Source organism: Salarias fasciatus, chromosome 6 (genome assembly GCF_902148845.1).
Source record: "Salarias fasciatus chromosome 6, fSalaFa1.1, whole genome shotgun sequence".
Classification (NCBI taxonomy): Eukaryota; Metazoa; Chordata; class Actinopteri; order Blenniiformes; family Blenniidae; genus Salarias; species Salarias fasciatus.
The window spans coordinates 26,088,070-26,099,559 of record NC_043750.1 but is presented as its reverse complement, the minus strand read 5'-3'; the positions used below and the strand labels follow the sequence as shown (position 1 = coordinate 26,099,559).

Here is an 11,490-nt window from a genome sequence, read left to right as displayed (position 1 = left end):
CAGGCCCCCTCTTGCCCCTGCGTAGACCCGGCCCTGCACCTGTCTGATGGACATTGAGAGTGATCATCTCAGAAAATGCACTTTACCAGCCTGCTTTAACACAACTGGTTGCTGAATGCTCCAAAACCTGCCAGACTCAACCTTAGAGGCTCCTATGTGATGAATCTAATGGAGGGGAAACCAGTTGGCAAATGAAGACCAGAAGGCCAGAGGCCACAGCTCACCAGAAAGGAGCAGAAAAGTCTGACGCCTGCAACTAAGGCAGGTCCTTTGGTGACAAAGGGGTCCAGGAAAAGTGAAGACCTAGACACGCACACCCACACGTGCACACGCATGTTCCACTACCTTTAGGTTGATATACATTTATTAAAGTCATATTATTTATGGTAAGAGGCAGCTATCTGTCTGGAAACGGTGCACGTCTGAAATCTCGCGAGATTTGGGTGTGTTGGCCCCGCCCTGCCGCCGTCATGTGTCCCGGATGTTCCTCTGAGCATGTGTGAGCTGCCGCTTAGCTGCCTGCTAGCATACCGACATGGCCTCAGACAAGCAAAACGAAGTTAAAGTTCCTCCTTCGGATGAAAACAAAGAAAACCTTCCGGACGGAGGACTCGGACTGGAGAGTATCCTTTGCAGTTTAAGACTAATAGCAGCGGGATGTGTTTTATTTCTGCCCATCAGCCCGAATCAGAATGGGGAGCTAATGTTAGCTGGCTAGCTCGGTGAGAGGATAACGTTGTTAGGCGACGTGTCATAGTGAAGCAGGCTAAAGCTAACAGACACGTAATGCTGTTTTATTAAAAGCGTTTAAGCTCCAGGACACGAAATAAGACCACAATAATGGCCGCCGTATATGTATAAATGTATTATCGTTCGTAGCTCGTGGCAAATAACCACAGTGCAGGGAATAAAGCAACACGGCTACATATTGATTCATGACACCAACAGCTCCGATTCATCTGTGTGCCTGTGCATGATGCAGCTGATTTCTTCATAGTACTGCAAGTTGTGCCTTAACTTTGTGTTTTAGTTTTGCAAATCATTAAGGAGTCCCAGCAGCAGCATGGCCTCAGGCACGGAGACTACCAGAGATACAGGTGAGATGTCAGCTGTTTGTCTCATGGCTGATTCACTCATCTCTGTGGGGCACTTTGAACACATCTAAACTCCTAAAGCAGATCGATAGACACTGCACCACGTAACATCCCATCAGATATGCTTATTAAAGCCAAAACATGCATGCAGTTTCTTTGAATTGGTTAGAAAAGGATCAGGTACCTATGCTGATTCTGTCTGAAATGGGATGATATAATTGCAGCTGCTGGAAGACATTCATCATAACAAGATCATTTAGAGTTTCTTCAAACCTTAATTACATCCTTTGATACCCTTTAAGGTTAAGCATTGCATTTGTGACTTTTGATTACACATTTTAACATATGCCACTGCTTTCTAACCAACTGAAGACTGATCCATGATTGATGCAATGCATGGTTATGGAAATGTATGTGATACACATGTTACACTCTTCGTCTACTTTACATCTACTGTTGGTTTAAGGATAAAAATGGATTATTAGATTATTATTAGTATGATTTTATTCCTGCATGTGTGGATGTATCCTGTCATATGATCCATGTCACACTGATCTACTAAGCAGGTAACAGTTTGAAATCCCTCGCTATATGAGCTCCCACCTGCACACAGGAAGTTATGGTCAATAGTCTCAAAATAATTCACCTTTATTTCCTAATTTCCATTTTCGAATGCACCTGTTGCCACGAGGGTTTGCTGCAGTGTGACTGTCTCTGCATCACTATTTCCAGGGGCTACTGCTCCCGCAGACTGCGGCGTCTGCGCAAGACTCTTGGCTTCAAGATGGGAAACAGACACAAGTTCGTGGGAAAGAAAATCACTGTCGAGATGCTTTCTGACAACAGGTGAGGCAAGAACAAATGTTCCACTGGATGATGTTACTAGAAAGGTCATTTTTACCCGTGTTTTACAAAAACTGATCCCATTAATTGTTCTTGCATTTTGGTTCTGAGCGTGGCCTCAGTCAGCTCTTGATTTGACCTTCCATGAATGTGCCCCTCCTCCCCAGGTACCTTCTGCTGGTTTTGATGGAGGCGGAGCGGGCATGGAGCTACGCCATGCAGCTGAAGCAGGAGGCCAACACCGAGCCACGCAAGCGCTTCCACTTGATGGCCCGACTGCGTAAGGCCGCCAAGCACAGCGAGAAGCTGGAGAAGCTGTGTGAAAGCCCCCGAGTCGACGCCAAGACGAAACTAGAAGCACAGGTGTGTGAGAGAAATACTCACTTGAACCTACCTCGAGGGACACCTTACAGAATCTCTCAATGCCTTCTTTTGGTTTTTATTAATTGCTTATGACCCAGTGCTGCTGAGGACTATCCATTTGTCCTTCATCTTACTGGCAGAGCAGCCTTTGCTGATGGCTCATGTTACTTTTTCAGGCCTACACTGCGTACCTGACCGGTATGGTGGACTTTGAGCTGCAGGAGTGGAAACTTGCCATGGAAGCCTTCAACAAGTGCAAGTAAGTTTTAAAAAGCCACGTTATGCTTTGAACTTGTATTTGTCCTTTTTGGGGGTATTTATAGATTTTGTTAAAAATAAACTTTTTTTTTTTCCTTCTCGCTAGGACTATCTATGAGAAACTAGCCAGTGCGTTCACTGAGGAGCTGGCAGTCCTGTACCGCCAGCGCGTGGATGAGATCTCGCCCAACATCCGCTACTGTGCTTATAACATCGGTGAGCATCACATCAAGTGTCTGATGGAGCCATGTTGGGGTTTTAGGAACACTGTGACCAAAGCTAGAGCCGCTTCTCCGCTCACTGTGTGTGTCTGTGATGCTCTGACTGGCTGCAGGTGACCAGAACGCCATCAATGACCTGATGCAGATGAGACTGACGGGAGGCGGCGGAGGCATGATGGCCGAGAAACTCGAGGTGATCTAAAGAAACGAGTTAATCTAATATCAACCTAACAAACACGCCGCTGCATAATTGCATTAGTAACACATTTTTAAAAATGTATTGTTATGTCTTAAGGCTCTCATCACTCAAGCAAGAACTAAGCAGGCTGCCACCATGAGTGAGGTGGAGTGGCGTGGACGGAGTGTGCCCGTCAAAATCGACAAGGCCCGCATCTTCCTGCTGGGTCTGGCAGACAATGAGGCCGCCATCGCTCAGGTCAGTGCCTCAGCATCCCGAATCGATCAAGTGAGCCGCTTCTTCTTCATCAGGCTTTGCTGCCTGTCTGGTCAGTGTTCGTTTTGGGCAACAGCGCCCCCAGACGAGTAGCTGTGGTAATTGCATGACACTGTTCAGGCGTATGGTCCGTCCTCCAAAGTGCAGTTTGAAAGCAAACCAGATTAAGCCGTGAAAATCAGAGCAAGGCTGCTCGGGGACAGTTGTCTGTTATATACAACACTTTAAAAATGAAAAATACGATCCCATAAAATTCTAAGCTTAGGACCAGAAGAGGTGGCCAAGCGTACCGCTGGCAGACTTACGTCGATCACAGGCAGGAAAGACAGAGGGAAATACAGCTGCTCAGTTTGGTCTGAGGAAAATGGAGGTATTGAACGACTGAAGTCTAATATTGATGAAGCCGTTCTTCACCCCACCTAAAGCACCTGACCTGAAATCTCCTCATAAATGTTATCAATCCCAGGTTCTTAAAGATGAGGGGGCTTAAAGATGAAAAAGTAATTTTATTAGTAGATAATAGTTTTTATAGGCACTTATTTGCTTTCAGTACTACGAGATTATTTCTCAATTTCAATGCACTAATGCAGTGACTCTTTCAAACTTTCATAGTATTAAATTTAAGTCTGAACAATCCAGTTAACTACATTGCAAAAAGAATACTTCAAAGGTGTTTTTGTTAGTCAAGGCTTTCTGCTTAAAACGGACATAAATAATGTAATTTCCAGTGTTTTTGTCTCTTCATGCAGAGAATTAACATAGCAACATAACTTATTGCATTATTTATAGTTAAGTGCAAAAAGTTTCTGTTTTCAAAATGTAAAAGTCCCTCTTGATGTGAAACCATTTGAGAGATTCATGACTGAGCTGGTAAGTTAAGTTTATTTCTCTGAAGGGTCTTTAGCTCCATGCAGCTTTGGCGAAGGCTCCGGGCATTCATCACATGTCCAGGTGCTGCACGGTTTTATCAGCGTGCATCAAGGCGGCGTTGTTGAGCTCTGGTCTTGTGGGGGAGCTGCTGTTCTTCATGTGTTGGGTGCAGCGGTAATGAGCATCAGGCTGTGAATGTGACGCATTCGTCAGACTCAGGTGTGTCGAAACAGGGACACACCTCAAACATGCAGGACCTGGATTCAGCGCCGCTGCTTTCCGATGTTCCCTCCGATCCCTGTCTCAGGTTCAGCAGATGGCGCTCTCCCATCGGCAGAGTCTCAGATCCGCTCGGTGTCGCCACAGCTCATTCTTCCCGTGCCTGAAGCTTCAGCACACCCTGCAGACACACCTGTCCCACCCACAGACACTCAGGCCTCTGGCATGCAGGCTCTCTCATCACATAACTGCATTCTGCGCATTTCAGCCCACACATGAATACTGGGCGACACCCAGCCGGTCCCTGTGGACAGAGCTGCTGTTGCTAAACACCTTTCAGTTTCATGTGGCCCAGGTCAAAGATAAAAACACTTCAAAAGCTGCTCAGTAGCGATCACACACACTGGTTTGATTTGGTATTTCGCACAATAAGATAAAGTCCTGGATCAGGAGATGGAATGTGAGACAGCAGTGCTCTGAGCTCCACTGCGAGCTGCACCGGATCTCCTCCTCCTGGCAGAAAGCTTCTGTCACAGCCGAGGTGCTGCTCCCTGCTGCGATCAGCTCAGCCTCCCTCTCCGCTCGACAGGTCGAGCTGGTCCTGCTCGGCGTCCGAGGGTGTTGTCACAAGCGTGTCGCACAAAGTAACATCAGCCTGCAGGGTGGATGAGAGCAGCGTCTCTTATCATTTATCACTACGAGGAACTTTCGTGAAAGATTCCTCCACTGTTTGCCAAGAGTTTTCCCTAAAAGGTAAAAAAGAGGCAAACTCGCAAACCATTAAAGCCTCGCTCTCTCAAGGTTCTGAGTTGTAACATATTTGATGGTTAAAATTTTCTCCGTGTTCAATCACCTTCATTCTCTGATTCACACCAATCCATCAGGACCTCTTTGTAAAGTTAACACATTCCTGCAGGTTCCTGAGAATTTCAGAGAGTAACACAGAGGCTTTGTGATTGTTTGTCATAAGAAACAAAGTGAGGTGAAGAACAATCCTGTCATTCACAAAGATCCAAACCCTGAAACTGCAGAGTGTCTAATTACTGAGCTATGTGCAGGAATGCCTCAGCACCTGCTGGACCACATGCCTGCATCCCTCCCCCACTTCACCCCACTCACATTCCGCATAGGAGCACTTCTTCTTTCTATCAAAGATCCAAAAGTTTCAAATACCTAAATTCTTTGTGTTTGTGTCATCTCTGCTTACTTGTGTTAAACTGTGTGTGTGGGTGTGTGTGTGTGTGTGTGGGATCATCTTCAATATTGATATAAACGTTTACCATCTTTATATCAGCCAGGTCTGATCAATCACATCCATCTGTGTGTGTGTGTGTTTTTTTTTTTTTAGTTGCTGTACATATGTAACAGCAGTGCTCGGGGCTACAAGCTGTTGAAATGATACATCCGGATTTCCTGAATTTATTTTACAGCATTCTTAAACCTTTCCAAACCTTTGTCTGTTTGAATACCTTCATTTACAAGTCGGGGAAAGTTTAACCTGGTCACACTCGTCGCTGCACAGAATGACGCTAAAATCCTCTGAAGAGCTGAATAGAGTTGTTCATTTGTGTGTCAACTTCTGCTATAATGCTCCGTTTCTTCTGCTTCACTTTGACTGTTTTGGATTTTACTGTAATTCAGTACTTTGAATAAAAATGAAATATTCTAGACAGAACTTAAATCTCATGGTGCAACACAACAGTGAATTTAACCCTTACTTTACACTCCTGTCAATGCTTGTACAGCCTGAGATCTTTCAGTGTTTTTTGTCTCAATTGATGTTGTTTAGGCCTCTAACGAGGAGACCAAGGAGCATCTGTATGAGACCCTGCTGGCTGAGTGCAGAGACACCATCCAAGCTGTGAGAGAGGAGCTGAAGAGCGAGGCGGTGAGGAAACTACTCAGACTTTTTAGTTGTTGTCTTTTCCCCCAATGTTTTCTGACGTATATTCATTTTAAAGTTTATATTTAAAACAAAAGAGCATCTCTTTTCACCTCTTTGTAGAAGCAGCGAGAGAGGAGCTCTGAGGGCGACAGTGGGAAAGTGTCCAACCTGCAGTTCCTGCACAGGTAAGAGAGCGTATTTGTCTGTGCTCTCATGATTTCAGAGTCAGATATTTTTGACTTCAGAGAGAAACAGTGGAGGTGAGAATTGTAATTTTTTTTTCATTATGAATTAAACATTTTAAATAGCCGTATTCCTTGTCGCATTAGGCCTGTATGTATGTATGTAGGTATGTATGTTTGTATATTAGAAAAAATTAGAAAAAATGTTTTATCAAGATTGAAGTGGAAAAAAACTTAAACTGCCAATAATAGCAGATTATATGAAGCAGACTGTTCTCAAAATGTTTTTGGCTCGAAGCAGCAGTTCTGCAAACAATTCCTTATTTTAGTATTTAGTCTGAAAAAGTTGAGTTAAAAAACTCTCTTTTTTACTGTAGGGACCTTGGTTACATTGTTCTCAACCAGTTTAGTGTTTTATTACAAATCTATGCAGCTGAAGGTCAAAACTAAGTCATTGTCTCACTTTTGTGTGGAAACAGAAGTCTAATAATTTCAGTAATCTGCATTATTTCAGGATCTGCTCATTCTGAGAGCTATTGAACTGAAACACAGCATCAATAAGCGCCGTCTGATTCATTCATTCAAGGCTGTTTGATCACAGTGAATCCAACAACCAGGAAGTGGAGAAGTCGGGCTGTGCTGGGTTTTCTGTCTGTTATCGGTTAAACTTTCACACCGCGGCGTTGTTCTCCTCCTCCAGCTACCTGACTTACATCAAGCTGTGCACGCTCGTGAAGAGGAATGAGAGCATGGCCCACACTCTGCAGGCCAAGCTGAAGGAGCCCGAGTCCGACGAGAACAAGAGGGGCCCCCGTCCGCAGGACCTGATCCGCCTGTACGACATCATCCTGCAGGTGAACAACACAAACTTATTACTGCGACTCTCTCGATGTTGTCTGTCTTAGATAAATAATGTCCTGTTACAATAAAATAAGAGATTTAAATGAAGTCTGATGCAACCTGTTTACTGACTTCCTGTTCTGCCGTTATCACTGAAAAAAGGAAACATTAGGCAGATTGTACACAGAGTGAGCAATAGCAACAGGGTGTCACATATTTCCGAAGTTGTGAATAAATTTCTGCAGCCTTCAGCGTGCACGTTTCCACATTCCAGGCGCAGCACGGCTTTGATGCAGATACCATTGTGCCAGCAACAATGTAGCGTGGATGTTGCCTCGGATGTAGACTGTGCGTTACGTCTGCTGCTCTTTATGAAACAGTGTTCACTTAAATGAAGTCGCTCCTCCTGATGTTTTTCTCAGCCCGGCGTCGGGACGAGTGACTTTTATGGAGCCATAAACTCCGTAGTGACTCTTTTATTTTGCTCGCAGCTTCAGATTTCTCACACAGAATGGCTGCCGTGGAGCGCTTGTCCTCATATTCCTGCCGCTGTTGTTGATCCTGTGTTTGCCTTTGTTCCCTCCGTCCGCCTCGCTCTGCAGAGCCTGGCCGAGCTCTCCACCCTGCAGGGCCTGGAGGACGACCACACCTTCCAGAAAGAGGTGTCTCTCAAGACGCTGGTCTACAAAGCCTACAGGTTGGACATTCCCAAGCACTTTTTTACATCTACCAATCGAAGAGTGCACCTTTAATTTAGTGATTGTGGTGTGTCATATTGTGCCGTGTGTGTGTGCTTGTTGTTAACGTGTGTCGGTCTCTCCACCCGGCAGGTGTTTCTTCATAGCTCAGTCTTACGTGCTGGTGAAGAAGTGGAGCGAGGCGCTGGTGCTGTATGAGCGGGTGCTGAAATACGCCAAGGAGGTCCAGTCCAAGGCCAAGAGCTTCAACAACAGCCTCAAGGTCGGTCGATGATGGCGACGCTGCAGCATGTTCGCTTCACGCCGTATCAGAGTCTGATCTGGAGTCTCCTGTGTGTCTGCAGGATCTCCCTGATGTCCAGGAGCTCATCGCCGAGGTCAATGCCGAGAAGTACTCTCTTCAAGCCGCTGCCATTTTAGGTGAGAGGGTTCGGTTCAGGGGGGGGGGAGCGTCAGACGTGTCTGCGTCAGACTTTAACCAGGAGGCTGTTTGCATTTCAGACACCGATGAAACTGCTGAAGCGCCCTCCCAGCAGCAGGTGAAAGACAACACGGTGCGTCTCCACGGCTTTTAATTTTTTTATTTCTTTGCAAATTTAATAAAATTTATGTAATATTGATTTATTTAATTGCATTTATTTATTTCAAACTTTAAAAAAAAACAAACTGAATAAAACGTCCGTTCAGTCCAGATCATGGGTGCGTGCCGTGGCCGCTCACTGTCGCTCCTCTTCCTCGCAGCCTCTGTGCGACCGTCTGGAGACGTTCCGCCTGGACCCCGCCCTGGTGGGGAAGCAGCCCAACCTGGTCCATTTCCCCCCCGAGTTCCAGCCCATCCCCTGCAAGCCGCTGTTCTTCGACCTGGCCCTGAACCACGTGGCCTTCCCGCCACTGGACGACAAGGTGGAGCAGAAGGGCAAGGGCGGCCTGACCGGCTACATCAAGGGCATCTTCGGCTTCGGCAGCTAGACCCAGAGCCGGGACCCCCGCGTCCGGGCCGCGAGGCTCAGAGTCCACCAGTTCACCAGAATAATTTCACTTTCCTTTATTGTTTAATTTTTGGTGCCTCTGTGCAGAACGAGTGGAGTTTTCAGAATGGAGGAAAAGTCGAATGAGTCTGACCTGAAGGGGAAGATTACAGGAAAGTTATTTGAAGTAGCAATACGACCCGAGTCCACTTCCAATCTGATCAAGTCGTCAGGCTGTTCTCTACGACTTCTCAATGCTACATATTGAGTCATTACAACCAAAAAAAAATCAATATAGTAAACTTTTTAGTTTGAGTGTTTAAGTCTTTCTTTTCTTTTTTCTCCTTTTGTGAGAAAGCTTTTCTCTTGAACCTGAAACTTATTTTCATTTTATCTAAAGCATGATTGCAGCCCGCAATTTGAAAAACTGTAGAGCAGGTGGGATTTAATCATTTTCAAGACCTTGTTTCTTTATTTGCATCCTTGTTTCCTGATCTCTCCCACTCTGCATAAACATTAACATGTGATTCCAAACGTTTCTCCTTCCGAGCTCACCACATGCTTCATCTAACAATCTTCCTCTGTGCGATGTGATTCATACAAATTAGTTTTTCCCAGTTGAAGAGATGGATAAAGTGCTCGACACCATCAAGTCGTCCTTCCTGGACCGTGTAAAAGAAAAAGTTGTGGAATCATGTGAAGTGTTACAGATTGAGAGAGATGGTTTAACAGGTTCAGACACGAGATATTAAGCAAACTGAACTTGTTGAGCAGCACAGGAGAAGCTCGTCTGGGTTTTGTCTTTCGATCAGACCGCATGCGGCCTTTTAATCTCCGAATTGATGAACTGGTTCTGAAATGAATTGAGACAAAGAGCATGAACACGAATAATGACTGACAGAGACGTGAGTCATCCTTTGAAATCCTGAATATAGTTCAGATGTTCTTACTGTTACTTCTTAGCCGTAAACGACACGGATCCATTTCTATATGACATGAAATTGCCGCAGTCCTGCTGTGATCGCTTCCATTGTGAACGTTACCTTTCGTGGTCATTTCAGGAGGATCTGTGAAGACGTTTCAGGGGTGTAGCGCTCATTTGTAGTGCTGTTGGTTTTTGTATCCATTCTCACATCTAATAACTTGTGGTTGAAATAATATATTGACTCCACGTATTTTACCAGTCTGTCCTTGACTCTTGCAGTGTTTTGACTCCTTGTACTTAATAACTGGGTCGTGTCCAACGGCGGTCACCGTCATATCAGACCAGGGTCCAACGTCTCCGCCACATCACAAGTTCGTCTTGTCTCTTTAATATTTCCTTTAAAGCAGCTGTATTTTTGTTTGCAAGTGACGACAGCAGCCATTAACACATTAACGCCTTTCTTTTGTCGCGCTGCCACGCCCGTTCAGTCCAGTCTCGAGTCAAACGCTTTCACCACCAAGAGAAAGACCTTCTGTCATCCGTTGTTTTCCAGTCTTGATACGTTTCTCCACAAGTGTCTCACTTCCTCTCTCGGGATTCTGGTTTACCTGATTAAAACAAGCTGGAGGACGGTTCGACTGTCGCTCATGTATTCGACCCTTTTGCTTATTTTTGTCCTTGTTTTGTTTCCTTATGTGTTTTGTGTTAAATAACAAAGACAAATGTGCTGAATGTGTCCCGGCACTTTACCTCGATCAGCCTGGAAAACGACACCGGCTCCATGTCAGACCCAAAAAACGTCAAGCTTTCAGGCATTTTTATGCTGAATACAGTTGTTTTTTAGGATCCTTCCATCAATCATGGGCTCCTTATCACATTATATACATTGAAATATCTACAAATCTTAAAGGAAACTTTCACCTGTTTGGGTGTAACAAGGTGATCTGTAGAGAAATCGTTACAGAAACATTTATATTCAGTCTACAACCGTGCATAATAAATAGACGACGGCCACTGTAACTGTTGGGAGGACACATGAAGAATTCTGGAAGTGTACGGTTTTATTCTGTTTCCAGGCCTCTAATTAAAATATATTTGCACCAGACTGTTTTCTTGACGTATTTCCTTCACTCAGCTTCACAATGTCCTCGGTTCTTCTCATGTTTCACTCGCATGTCGCTATAGGAGTGTGTGTGGGTGTGTGTGTGTAGTGTGTGGCATGCGTCGCTGATCATTCGCACCTCTGGGGCGTGGGAGTGTGACTGAGTGTGTAGGATGCCTGAACAGGGTGTGAGTGTGTTTTGGTTTACTTTTTTTCCAAGCATTTTTGCGAGTAGGAACAATTGCCCCGGTGCGTTTGTGACCTACCCGTCGCATAAACATACCTTCTTTATTCGTCTGCAACATCAAGTGCGTTTTAATCAATAAATCACCCGTCGCTTCCCCTGTAAACTCTCCCGACGGCTTTATCTGATGCGACTTGTCATCACCGATGCATTCCTCTGTCACGGCAGCGGCGCAGAAATGTGCTCGGCCTGGGTGGCGAGAGTGAGGCGGAGGCGACTGCTTATCTGCAGCAAGACGTCCCGAATAAAACAGAGCAACCTTGGCAGGCTGCACATTCCATCAGTTCATCCATATGAGTGTGTTTATGGATCAGCCGCTCGGCT

General features: G+C 45.3%; 1 protein-coding gene across 1 annotated transcript; it reads left to right on the top strand.

Annotated features, from left to right (window-relative positions):
- The first annotated feature begins 480 nt into the window (after nt 1-480).
- On the top strand, nt 481-10,923 carry srp68 (signal recognition particle 68). The gene is made up of 16 exons (XM_030094655.1): nt 481-623; nt 1,031-1,097; nt 1,827-1,940; nt 2,105-2,300; nt 2,477-2,559; nt 2,665-2,774; nt 2,893-2,972; nt 3,075-3,215; nt 6,112-6,210; nt 6,328-6,392; nt 7,090-7,243; nt 7,832-7,926; nt 8,060-8,189; nt 8,272-8,347; nt 8,429-8,481; nt 8,669-10,923. The coding sequence occupies exons 1-16, from the start codon at nt 536-538 to the stop codon at nt 8,894-8,896; spliced, it is 1,779 nt and encodes a 592-aa protein (XP_029950515.1). The 5' UTR covers nt 481-535; the 3' UTR covers nt 8,897-10,923.
- The last annotated feature ends 567 nt before the right edge of the window (nt 10,924-11,490 follow it).